Below are 13,196 nucleotides of genomic sequence, written 5' to 3'. Positions count from 1 at the left end.
TTATGAAAATGACAAAGGTTGGAGAGTAGGGTCCAATGCCAATTTTTTGACATGGGAACTATGATATTATATGGTGATGAATGGAAGACAATATAATCTTTTACCTAAAGATGAGACTGCTGCTTCTGCCCAATATTATTCTTTGTGTCAACGGGCATACCTACCTATTTTACATGGTCCCTCACCTGCTTCCTACTAACACATTGGCTTTTTTCCCCTTTTCAGGGTAAGAAGTTTACCCCTGATAAAAAACAAACAAACCCAGCATCACTGTCATCTCTACTAGGGTCATATAACCCACCTTCTAAGAGCCATTTTGGTAATTAATCAGTGCCACTTAGGAAGGGATATGACAGTAGTTTCTCAGGTTCAGCACTTAAGAAGATATACTCAGTCAAGATGAACTGATATTGTGCAAAGTTCCAGATGACCCTCTCTAGACCCCTCATTCTGTTCCCAAAGCAAATCCCTCAGAGCTCATCCCTGCCTCTTCAGAGGGCTGAAACCCTTCTTGATAGAACAGTTCAGACACCCTTTCTATTAGGCAGAAGCAGCTTACCTCGCAATACTGGGTGAAGAATATTTCTCAGTATGAATACAATTTTTTTTTCATTTTATGGCTAACAATAAATTTAGTTTTTTTTAAATCTGTACCAGAGTATTAATATTTATTTACCAGCCCTAGTCACAAACATTCATAATCCAACTTTATTTGGTGGTTGCTATATACAGATAACTTATTCTTAGTTGCCTATGATAAGGCACTTAGAAAGATCTTTGATGAAGAGCTAAAAGAAACGGACTATAATGGTCTCCATCAACAATATTGTCTGCATGGAAATGTACCTAAGGATACTTGATTCCTACTACTATAATTAATGGTGAAATTTGAGCTACAGTTTGATAATTGACTTGGAATAAAACATAATTTCCTCTGCCTTTCTTGTCCTTTGGTCTTGTAAAGAAGCCACTTTATAACACAAATAAGGCTATCATATTCTTTTCTTTTTTCTTTATTTCTTTCTTTGTTTATTTCTTTGTTCCTTTGTTTCTGTCTTTCTTTTTTGACTCAGGACAATAAAGAATAAGAGGATAAAAAATTAAAAATTAAACTGAACATATTGTCCTAATTTGTAGCAATATTCATTTTAGGTGAGATGGCCAAATCTATTTATTGCTTTGGAGTTTTAATAAAATGTAGACAAATAAAGATTTAAGTTCCTTGCCTAGGACCACAAAACTAGATAGCATCTGAGGCCAAATTTGAATTCAGGTCTTCCTGATTCTAAGCTTAGCACTCTATCCATTGCATCATCTAGCTATAGCAAACAGATTGCAGCAGATTGCAGCAATAAAGATCAGTATTCTCCACTGTTAAAAAATAAAAATGGAAATATCAACTATCTTGGTATGACATTTCTGTCCACTAAATTTTATGTCAGTATAAATCACTCACCTTCAGTAGTTCATTTTGTTCATGGGTCATCTTTTCTAACATTTTCACCTCTTGTGAAAGTTGATTTGTTCTTTCAAAAACTGGCAAAGACTTCATTCCTGTTTCAGGCAACTGCAGGACCACTTGGTAAGACTCTATTTCAGCAATGGACTTCTTCATGGGCTTTATATTTTCAAGTATGACCTAAAGAAAAAGTTGCCAATGTAATATAAATGTGAAAGAAAAAGTAACTGCAAAGCCTAAGTATTGAAAAGTGAAAAATTCTAATACTTAATACTAGAAATAATGTTTGGAAATTGTAAGAATACTTTTAGTTTCAAGAGATGGGGGGGTAGGTATACTTCCCCATCATCAAATTTTATGCTTCTACCATCATTTGTCCAAAATGTATGACAATTAATTACTGGGAACTATTGTTTTGCTCTAAGCATACTGTCTTACCTAAGCTTCATTCATCCTCTAGGTCCTAGTACAATCCTTTGTATATAAAAGATTTTTGGGGGAGGAGGCAATTGGGGTTAAGTGACTTGCCCAGGGTCACACAGCTAGGCCGTGTTAAGTATCTGAGACCAGATTTTAACTCAGGTTCTCCTGACTTCAAGGCTGGTGCTCTATCTACTGAACCCCCAAAAGCTGCCCCCAAAAGATATTTGTTAAATCAAGTAACTAGACAAAGCTGCCTGAAAATAAAGCTGAGAATTTTATGGAGTAATTGAATAACTGTTCCTTCTAGATTGCTGGATATATATCTTATCTTTTCTAAATTTCTCTTTTATCCAAGCATAAAACTTTGACTCTTCAATATTCCTGACCCTGAACATAGTCTCACTTGCTAAATCCTGTTGACTTTACCTACAATATCTTTGATAGGTTCTCTATTTTCATTGCCACCACTACAGTTAAGACCCACTCATCATATCAAGTGGACTATGGAATACCTTCCTAATCTATCCTCCTACTTCCAGTCTCTCTCTTAATTGTCTTCATGCTATTTATAATCTTTCTAATGCACAGAACTGACCACATTAGTCCTCTGTTTAAAAAATATCAATGGTTTACCATGTGCATTTCCTTCCTAAGCTATCCAAAGCTATCTTTTCAGATTCAATTCCTCAGTTCAATTATAACTTCAATCAAACAGGACTGATATCTATCCTCTCTCTATCTGCCCTTTCTACCCCTATGATTCTGTATATACTATCACCTACTCCTATCTTTTCCTTCCTTTAAGGTCCAATCCAGGTATTTCATTCTCCAGAAATCCTTCTTTTGTCTTCCCAAAGAGAAAAGAAAGGAACAAATGCTTTCTTTTGCTCAACAACCTAAAACATCTTATGCAATTCTTCTTGATCCCTCTTATGAATTTAATCATTTTCACATTTATAGTTATTTGCATTTGTCTCATGTCACTAAATTTTAAGTTCATTGCACATAAAAACTTGATATTTTTCTCATTTCTGTATCTCTGGAACTTAGCAAAGTATCATATATAATATGTTACTATTAGAGTAAATAGCTATACACATACATATGGGTTTGGGTGGGAGTGAAAAACAGTATGCATAACAGCAAATGGCTACAAAATTAAACTTATTTGAGCTGAGATTTTCACATATCCCTCAATTTGTATGTAATTTCAATCCAAATATTACACTAACAACTGCTGAATCCTTATTCATTCTTCTCCACCTTACTAAGTTACTGTCTCAAAATATTACAGCAATTATATATCTGAGAAACATAACAAACATAATATAAAGCTTCAGAAAATATTTTTACTAATCCACGCTCACCTCTCCATGCTTAAGATGTTCCTCAGGAGAAAAATCAAATATTTCTTTGGAGAACAGGATAGCTTTGATTTTTGAAACTTTCTTCTCTATTGATTTTACTTCGGTTTCAATAGCAACTACCTCCTAAAATTTAAGAAGCAATAATTTTTTTAAAATGTGATTTGTTTCATTGCATATTAGTCACACATACAAAATCTGTTTACTGGTAGTGATTAGATTCTCAAGAGATCAAGATGCTGATGTAGTGCAGCAGTATCAAAATCAAACAGAAACAGGAGCCACTAAAACATATTTAAGAATCACTATTATCCACATACTGACTTAGAAAACCATACATGTTTGTTTATGTCTTTTTAAAAAACATCAAAATCTGATATGAATTACATTTTAATGTACTTGGGAAGACCAGACTTCATATTCGACACTTGAGGTATAGTGGACAGAAAACTGGAATTGGCAAAAAACAGGAAGATCTGAGTTTAATAATAATAATAATAATAATAATGATGATGATGATGATAATGATGATAATGATGATGATGACAGATAACATTTATATAATGCCTAACACATGCCAATCACTATGCTAAGTGTTTTTCATTTTATTTTCACAAGAAACCTGAGAAGCAGCTACTATTATTTTTCCCATTTTACAATAAAAGAAATTGAGGCAAACAGGCAAAGTGACTTTCCCAGTGTCTCATAGCTGGTAAGTATCTGAGATAGGATTTTAAGCCAGTTCTGGATTTCAGACTCAGCAGTCGAGCTCTCCTGATGCTACATGTGCATTATCCACCACCTCTGACACATACTGGTTTTGTGATCCTATTTAAATCACCTAGCAACATCTCAGTGCTGTAGCAACTCTCTAAAAATATAAACTGAAGAGAAGGTACCAACCTACAATGGTATAGAGAATTCCCTTTTTCAGATATTCCATAAAAATGAAATCACAGGTCTGGTACTTATGTGTTTTCATATCAAACCTAGACATTCTGTGTCATTTAGCCCTATCAAAATTGACCAAGCCCATCATCAATAATGTTTATTGCTTTTATAACTATTAAGCGACCGTAAGACAATTTTTAGATGAAGAAATTGAAACCATTTCTTGTCATATGAATCTAAATCACTACTGATCAGAGAAATGAAAATTAAGACAACTCTGAGATACCACTACACACTACTCAGATTGGCTAAGATGACAGGAAAAGATAATGATTAATGTTGGAGGGGATATGGGAAAACTGGAAAATGTGGGAAAACAATACATTGTGGAGGGGGAGCAAATTGGAAGTATATCCAAAAGGCTATCAAACTATGCATACCCTTTTGATTCAGCAGTGTCTCTACTGGGCTTGTGTTCCAACAAGATCATAAAGGAAGGAAAGGGACCAACGTGCAAAAATGTTTGTGGCAGCCATGTTTTTAGTAGCAAGAAACTGGAAACTGAATGGCAGCCCAACAGTTGGAGAATGACTGAATAAGTTATGGCATATTAATGTTATGGAATAGTATTGTTCTGTAAGAAACAACCAACAGGATGATTTCAGAGAAGCGTGGAGAGACTTAAATGAGCTGATGCTGAGTGAAATGAGCAGAACCAGGAGATTATTATACACAGCAACAAGAAGATTATACAACGATCAATTCTGATGGAGATGGCTCTTTTCAACAATGAGATGATTGAGGCCAGTTTCAATGATCTTGTGATGAAGAGAGCCATCTGCACCCAGAGAGAGGACTGTGGGAACTGAGTGGACTATAACATTACATTTTCATTCTTTTTACTGTTGTTTGCTTGATTTTGTTTTCTTTCTCATTTTTTCCTTTCTGACCTGATTTTTCTTCTACAGCAAGATAATTGTATAAATATGTATACATATATTAGATTTAACATATATTGGATTACTTATATTGGTTTAACATATATTGGATTACTTGCCATCTAGGGGTGAGGGTGGAGGGAAGAGAAGAAAATTTGGAACACAAGGTTTTGCAAGGGTCAACACTGAAAATTTATCTATGCATATGTTTTGAAAATAAAAAGCTTTAATAAAAGAAAAAAATTAACTATAAGAATGTAGTTATGTGGAATAGCAGATAAAGAACTGCACTCTTTAGTCAAGGAGACCTCAAATCCCAGTTCTGACCCATATAGGCCATGAGACAATTTTGTTGTTGTTGTTCAGTCATTTCAATTGTATGATCTTCGTTATCCCATTTGGGATTTTCTTGGCAAAAATACTAGCATGTTTGCCATTTTCTTCTATAGTTCATTTTTTCAGATGAGGAAACTGAGGCAAACAGGATTAAGTAACTGTCCCAGGGTCACTCAGCTAGTAAGTGTTTGAGGTCAGATTTGAAGTTATGATGTTTTGATTTCAAGTCTAATGTTTTGTTTACTAGGTCATCTTGTTGTTATTCAGTTACATATGACTCTTTGTGAGTTTCAGCAAAAATATTTTGTTATTTCAGTTCCCTCTCTAGCTCATTTTACATGTGAAGAAACTGAGGCAGACAGGATTAAGTGACTTGCCCAGGGTCACACAGGAAGTGTCTGAGGTCAGATCTGAATTCAGGAAAATGAGTCTTCTTGACTCTAGGCTCAATGGCTGTCCTGTATGACTACAAGCAAGTCATTTAAACACTCAGTGTTCTTAGGTGACTCTTTAAGACTACAAATAACTGAAGAGTTGCCAGACAGCATCATGGGTAGAAAGAAGCTCCTTATCTGAGAATATTTTACACTAACATAATCTCAGACTTGGGCCAAAAACCCTCTACAATTCACTGGAGATTGCATTAGTTATAATATTATAGATTATTATATTACATAATTTTACATTATTATACTATTGTGTTGTTTATCACTGTCAGCTTGTTTAGATTGGGAGCTCATAGACAGAGTGTCTATCTTTTGTCTCTTTTTGTATCCCCTGTGTTTAGTCCAGTGATTGGTATTTATCATATAGTCTGACTCACTGGCAGGAGCCAGTCTATATATTCAATTCTTCTTGTTAATAAAAGGGTGCAGTGAAGCAGCTAAGTGGTGCAGTGGACAGATGCAGCCCTGAAATCAGGAGGACCTGAGTTCAAAGATAGCCTCAGACACTTAACATTTCCTAGCTGTGACCCTAAGTAAGTCACTTAATCCCAATAGCCTCAGGGGGAAGAAAAGAAAAAATAAAAGTGTGCAGGGGATATATGGGTACTCCAAAATAATGTACATAATTATCCACAATATTATGAATTATTGCAAACTGTGAACATCTCAAATCATGACTTTGAGATATGCTTTTCTCCCTTTTTATTTTTTTTCAAATTTTTAAAAGTATTTTATTTTTCCAAATACATGCAAAGATAGTTTTCAACATTCACCTTTGCAAAACTTTGCGTTCCAATTTTTTCTTCTTTTCTTCCCCTTTCTTTTCCTCGGGAAAAAAAACAACAACAACAAGCAAACAACCAGCCACCGATAGCAAAAAAGATGACAATATTATGCTTTGATCCACATTCAGTCTCCATAGTTCTATCTCTGGATACAAACGGCACAATTCTATTGGAATTGCCTTGAATCAATATTTTATCATCACATAATCTTGTTATTTTATACAATGTTCTCCTGGTTCTGTTCATTTTACCATCATTGAGATGTTTTAATGCAGATATGGACATGTTTAACTTGTAGTATTCAAAATTTCAATAAAGCATCACAACCATTAATATTTGTGAAGCACATTATTATTTTCAAAGGGTTTTTTATATGTTACTTAATGACAACCTCAATTTGACTGGCTTGGAGAGTGCTAGAATGGCAGTAATATCCAATGAAACTGGAAAGGTAGGTTGGTGTAGGGCTGAGAATGACTTTATTGAAAGCCAAAATAGTATTTTGTTATTGATCTTAGAGGCAAAAGGGAGCTATTGGAGTTTATTGGGTAGAAGGGTGATATAGTCACACCTGACTTTGAGGGAAACCTGACATATGGAGGATGGACTGAAGAGAAGAAGGGAAGGGAATATACATTCATATACTTCCTACCAGGAGCCAGGCACTGTGCTAAGCTCTAAAAAATATTGTTGTGATCCTCATAACAACCCTGCAAGGTAGATGCTTATTATCCTCATTTTACAGAAGTTAAGTGATTTGCTCAGAATCATACCATCTGTGCCTGGATTTAAATTCAGGGATTCCTTGAATCCAGGTCCAGAACTATTTGCTGCACTGAAATGAGAAAACTGAAGTAGATGCACAATGCAATAGATTTTATTATTATTTAGTCCTGAAACCAATATATAACCAAGAGATAACTATAGCAATAACAAAACAATGTGGTTATTCTTTAGTAAAACACATGTAAGTTAAAATAACAAAGCAATCTTTAAAATGCAAGAAAACTTACTTCAGCCATGTGCTGGATCTGTGGAAGACTTGCCATTAGTTTTTGCTGTAGAGTTGTGACTCTAGCACTTAGCTGGTTTAATTTAATTGGTGCTAAGTCATCTGTTTCAAAGATCATTGAAAATTCTTCCAGGTCAGAATAAACTGAATGGAGAAGATTTTGTTTTTGTTCTGAATCTTCCAAAGCCATCTATAAAATAGATATAAGAAAGGAAAAGATAAATGTCATAAATCAAGGGGAAAAACATTGATTTATTAGTATATATTAAAGAAGATTAGATTTTACTGTATTTTAAAGTGCAAGACATATTTTTAATACTCTGTAGAAACAGCCTGAATTGTCAGCTAGAAAAAAATAATCTATAAGGATAATGTCACCAATCTGAATATTTGGGGGTAGGGAGTTATATTTTTTTAAATGGAAAACAATAAAAATCCCAACAAATATTACAATTAGTTAAATAATGAATGGGTAATATATTAAAACTTTAAACTCTAATTTGTTTTTACTTTTTCTACAAATTAAAAACAACTGTAACTTTTTGTCATTCTCATATAACCTTTTTATTTTTGTAATTTATAAAATTATAAACATGTATAAATTCAATACTTCAAAATATTTTAAATATCTTTCAGAAATGTTCAAGATATGAATATGTTGACTTCAGAAGTTTATTCTATTAAAATGAAAAATCTATAAAAGATATTCATGAGAATTAATCTAAATACAATGTTATAAATTTTACAAATCTATTTTACTCCTACAAATCATAATTTTCTTTTATAAATTCAATTAAATTTCAAATAATATTATCATTATCAGCATCTCAGAAGCTGATATTATTACAGAGGCAGTTCCAAATGTCTACTTTGATGACTTCCTCCTCCTGGCACTACCAGTAGTTTATTGGGCTATCTACATAGATGCAACCATCAACATCATGAGGGCAAACCTGCTGATATGAAGTTCCTGTCTATCAACAGAGTTTAATAGAGAGGTCTCAATCCATTAAATTTAAGATCTTTGAAAGCTGAGTTGACATCACATTTATCTTTTAATCACCACATCTTTTCAACATCATCTCCTTTCTTGCTTTTCATATTAGCAATCATTTGCTTAACTGGATTGAATTCCAACCATTATAAGCTTTACAAACTCAGCTGATCAATGCTAACATGATACATGTTATCAGCAGGGATTTTGTGAGGGAAGCACTTGGAAACTGGAGATAGCATGATATAATGAAGAGAATGCTAGATTTGGAGTCACACACACACACACACACATGTGTGTGATGTATATATTCATATAAATAAAATCATAATTATTATTTGGAAAAAGATGGCAGGACCTGAAATATACAACCATGATATTGGGTGGAGCCAAGAAGACTCATCTCCCTAAGTTCGAATCTGACCTAAGAAACTAGCTGTGTGATTATCATTAAATAATCATTAAACTTCTGTTTGCCCAAGTTTCTTCATCTGTAAAATGAGCTAGAAAAAAAAAATAACAAACTACTCAAGCATTTTTGTCAAGAAAACACCAAATATGATCACAAGGAATCAGACATGATCAACAGATCAGAATGAACAACAACAACAATAATAAAAAGAATAGCACAAACTACAGAATGATGGACTTTTAAAGCTAGAAAGAATCACTCAGCTCATATGGTCCAATAGTTAATAAGTCAATGCATATAATACTAATTTTACTATATTGTTCACTTATTATTTTTAATATAACTATTCTGTGAAATGGGCATTACAAATATTATTATTCCCATTATACATACATGTGTTGTGGGTATTATACATATATATGTACACATATATATGAATATGTATGTGTATATACTTTAAAAACTATATAAATATTCATTATTAGTCTGGGTAATTTAAAGCTTTACACAGAATCTGTGACATTTTCTATAGCAGCAGAGATTTCTGAACAATTTTGCTTTAGTTACATTAATATATATATATATATATATATATATATATATATATATATATATATATATATATATATATACACACACACACACATATATATGTGTGATGTATATATTCATATAAATAAAATCATAATTATTATTTGGAAAAAGATGGCAGGACCTGAAATATACAACCATGATATTGGGTGGAGTCAAGAAGACTCATCTCCCTAAGTTCGAATCTGACCTAAGAAACTAGCTGTGTGATTCTGGGAAAATCATTAAACTTCTGTTTGCCCAAGTTTCTTCATCTGTAAAATGAGCTAGAAAAAAAAATAACAAACTACTCAAGAATTTTTGTCAAGAAAACACCAAATATGATCACAAGGAATCAGACATGATCAACAGATCAGAATGAACAACAACAACAATAATAAAAAGAATAGCACAAACTACAGAATGATGGACTTTTAAAGCTAGAAAGAATCACTCAGCTCATATGGTCCAATAGTTAATAAGTCAATGCATATAATACTAATATTTACTATATTGTTCACTTATTATTTTTAATATAACTATTCTGTGAAATGGGCATTACAAATATTATTATTCCCATTATACATACATGTGTTGTGGGTATTATACATACATATATATGTACACATATATATGAATATGTATGTGTATATACTTTAAAAACTATATAAATATTCATTATTAGTCTGGGTAATTTAAAGCTTTACACAGAATCTGTGACATTTTCTATAGCAGCAGAGATTTCTGAACAATTTTGCTTTAGTTACATTAATATATATATATATATATAATATATATATATATATATATACACATATACATACACACACACACACACACACACACACACGTGTGTGTGTGTGTGTGTGTGTGTGTGTGTGTGTGTGTGTGTGTCCAACCATGTGCCTTTGGAATCTGCATTTGCAAATGAAAACAGATGGAAGTTATAAATCAAATTTAAAAAACATTTTTAAAGATAAAAAACCAGGATGATTATTTACACATCCTCCACACAAAAATAAAAACAACAACTAAAGGAACACAACTACATTTTTCTTCCACATAAAATATTCAAGTTTATATGGGGAAAAAACATGAAGTGATTCCCCAAGCAGTAAAATTCCCAAGAATTATTCATTAGAAAGCCCTTCTGAACTTCAGATGAATTTCAGGTATCCTATCTTTTTTTATCTCTCTTCCTTCTTTTTCTTTTTAACTTTTTCTTTAAACAAAACCAGAAAATCACTAAGAATCTTTTCTCAGCATAAGTATTTCCTGAATGGTACCAATGGCAGTTCCACAGTTATATCAGCAGAAGGCAGCACAAAACCAGCAAGCATTATCTATTCTATACTGGACAATGTAATCCTGGCCTTTCAAGCTTGTAAGAGAATAGGCACCAACTTTGTCTCCTAATTTAGTAAACCCATTTAACTCCTAGACTAAACTACTGAGCAGACTAGAAAAAAAACTGACATTTTTAGAAGGGCCCAATGGAATGACAATCAACTGGGACAGAAATTCCAACTAGGAAGAGGAAGATAAACCAACTTATGAAAAAAAAAAAAGATCATGTTTCAATCATGGTATTTAAGCTAATGGAAAGAAATGATATTTTGGGTGATTCAGAACATCAGATGGTCAATTAAACAATATTTATTAATCTTCTACTATGCACTAGGCACTGTACTAGGTCTATAATAATTTAAAGTTATAATTCCAGATTCAGAATTTTGCGTAGGAAATCATTATGCTTTTCTTTGGAAGCAATAATAAAATTAAATTCTATAAAATAATTCTTATCTTAGGACTTCATATTTTTTTCTTAAGCAATATAAAAGGAAGGAAACATATTTACTAGATGAAAACTAAATGAATTCTCAGCATATTGGAATTGTGTTCTAATTATAGACTTCATTATGGAAATTCCTTTCTCCTCTCCCTCTCTTCTTTCCTTATTTCCTTTCCTTCCTCCCTTCTTTCCTTTCTCCCCTACTTCCCATTTCCCTTCTTTTTTCTCTCCTTCCTTCCTCCAACAATACAAGTTTATAGTTTAGGTAATACTAAGAGTGATGTAAAGCATAGAACCAAAGAATTTGAAAACTGGAAGGGAACATAAAATTCAGATAGTTCATTTAGATCCAGTGAGCCTCAGAAAAACAAACACCTACCTGCAGGATATTAGCATGGTGACTCAGGATCTTTGAAGAACTATAATCAGTAGGACCATCTAGCAAACTACTGGTGTTTTCTACCCAAGTCTCAGTATTTCTTAAAAGGTCATTGTATTCCTCCATCTTAAGTGTGGCCTGGGAAAAGAACATTGTAATAATTGTCAAAATGTTTTTGATTTTAAGTAGATTTTCATAATTCAGAAATTGAGGATTAACCACAAATATATATGAATCTATTCCTCTTATTTTGGTGGATATCATGACCTCAAATATAAAGAATGACTTATTTAAAATCCACCAGTTTTTTAAAACTTTTTTTCTGTTACAAACTCTACTTTCGCAGGTTTGGTGAAGCTTATAGACACCCACTCAATATAATATTTTTGAATTTATTATGAATTATATAGAAATACACAGGAAATCAATTATATTGGAATAATCAAAAAAATCTTTTAAAAAAAAAGAAGTTTAAAGAACAGCCCTGTAAAAACAATCTTTTTTTTGCCACTTTATAGATCATCAGTCTTCTGCTCTCCAGATGTTATAGACTCACCTTATTTAACTGGGAAGTTCTATGCTCTGCTCTCTGTGACACCTGCTGATATTGTTGAAAAGGAACCATTAAGTTATCCATCCATTCTTGTGCCTGTCCTGGGTCCTGTTCAACTATATCCTGGACCTCAGAATCTAGTTCATTTAGTTTAGAATGCCAGAGATCTAGTTCATCCCACATTTTCTGTAGAAGAAAATCAGAAGAAAGTCAGGGTGTATACATTAAATTCCTAATCCTCTCTATTTGTAGCTATACATTCACCCCCATCTCCCAACATACTCGTCCCAAAGAGGGAGACAAGATGTACTTTACTTCCACTTAACACTTTCAGTGTCTTCTTTTACCATCATCACTCAATGACCAGGACCTAGCACCATTCTCTTAGAAGTTCAAAACTTCAAATCAATTCAAATTATGGTGGCTGTTTTAAATCAGGTCCCAGGTCATACCAAAAAGATCAGCACTTATGTTTCTGTCCTCCTCAACACCTACTTTTTTATTAGGAAATTTCAGCATATCATCTTGATGCTACCTCAAACTTCCTAACCTTTCAATTCTTCAGTGCCTTAAATTCAATGACCTACTTCTTCACTAGTATTAATTATGTATCTACCATATACCAGGCACTGTGCTAAATGTTTTACAAATACAACAACCTTGAGAAATGGGTGCTATTACTATCCCTATTTTAGAGTTGGGGAAACTGAGGCAGATAAAGATTAAGTAAGATGATCAGGGCCATACAGCTAGTAAGTACTTGAAACAGAATTTGAATTCAGATCTCCCTGATTCTAGGAGTAGCACTCATTATATGGCACCATCTCACTGTTTGATGAGTT

At 33.0% G+C, this 13,196-nt stretch overlaps 1 protein-coding gene across 1 annotated transcript in view; it reads right to left on the bottom strand.

Annotated features, from left to right (window-relative positions):
* The window catches only part of SYNE2 (spectrin repeat containing nuclear envelope protein 2), a 389,516-nt gene that overhangs the window by 160,122 nt on the left and 216,198 nt on the right, over nt 1-13,196 (bottom strand). Inside the window, exons 58-62 of the mRNA XM_051973670.1 lie at nt 12,358-12,540; nt 11,802-11,939; nt 7,656-7,844; nt 3,250-3,372; nt 1,457-1,639 (exon numbers count right to left, since the gene is read on the bottom strand). Of these exons, the coding sequence (XP_051829630.1) occupies nt 1,457-1,639; nt 3,250-3,372; nt 7,656-7,844; nt 11,802-11,939; nt 12,358-12,540 (816 nt within the window). The remainder of the gene's footprint in view (nt 1-1,456; nt 1,640-3,249; nt 3,373-7,655; nt 7,845-11,801; nt 11,940-12,357; nt 12,541-13,196) is intronic.

The sequence above is a fragment of the Antechinus flavipes genome, chromosome 2, assembly GCF_016432865.1.
Source record: "Antechinus flavipes isolate AdamAnt ecotype Samford, QLD, Australia chromosome 2, AdamAnt_v2, whole genome shotgun sequence".
NCBI classification, from domain to species: Eukaryota; Metazoa; Chordata; class Mammalia; order Dasyuromorphia; family Dasyuridae; genus Antechinus; species Antechinus flavipes.
This window is presented reverse-complemented; position numbering and strand designations above follow the sequence as displayed.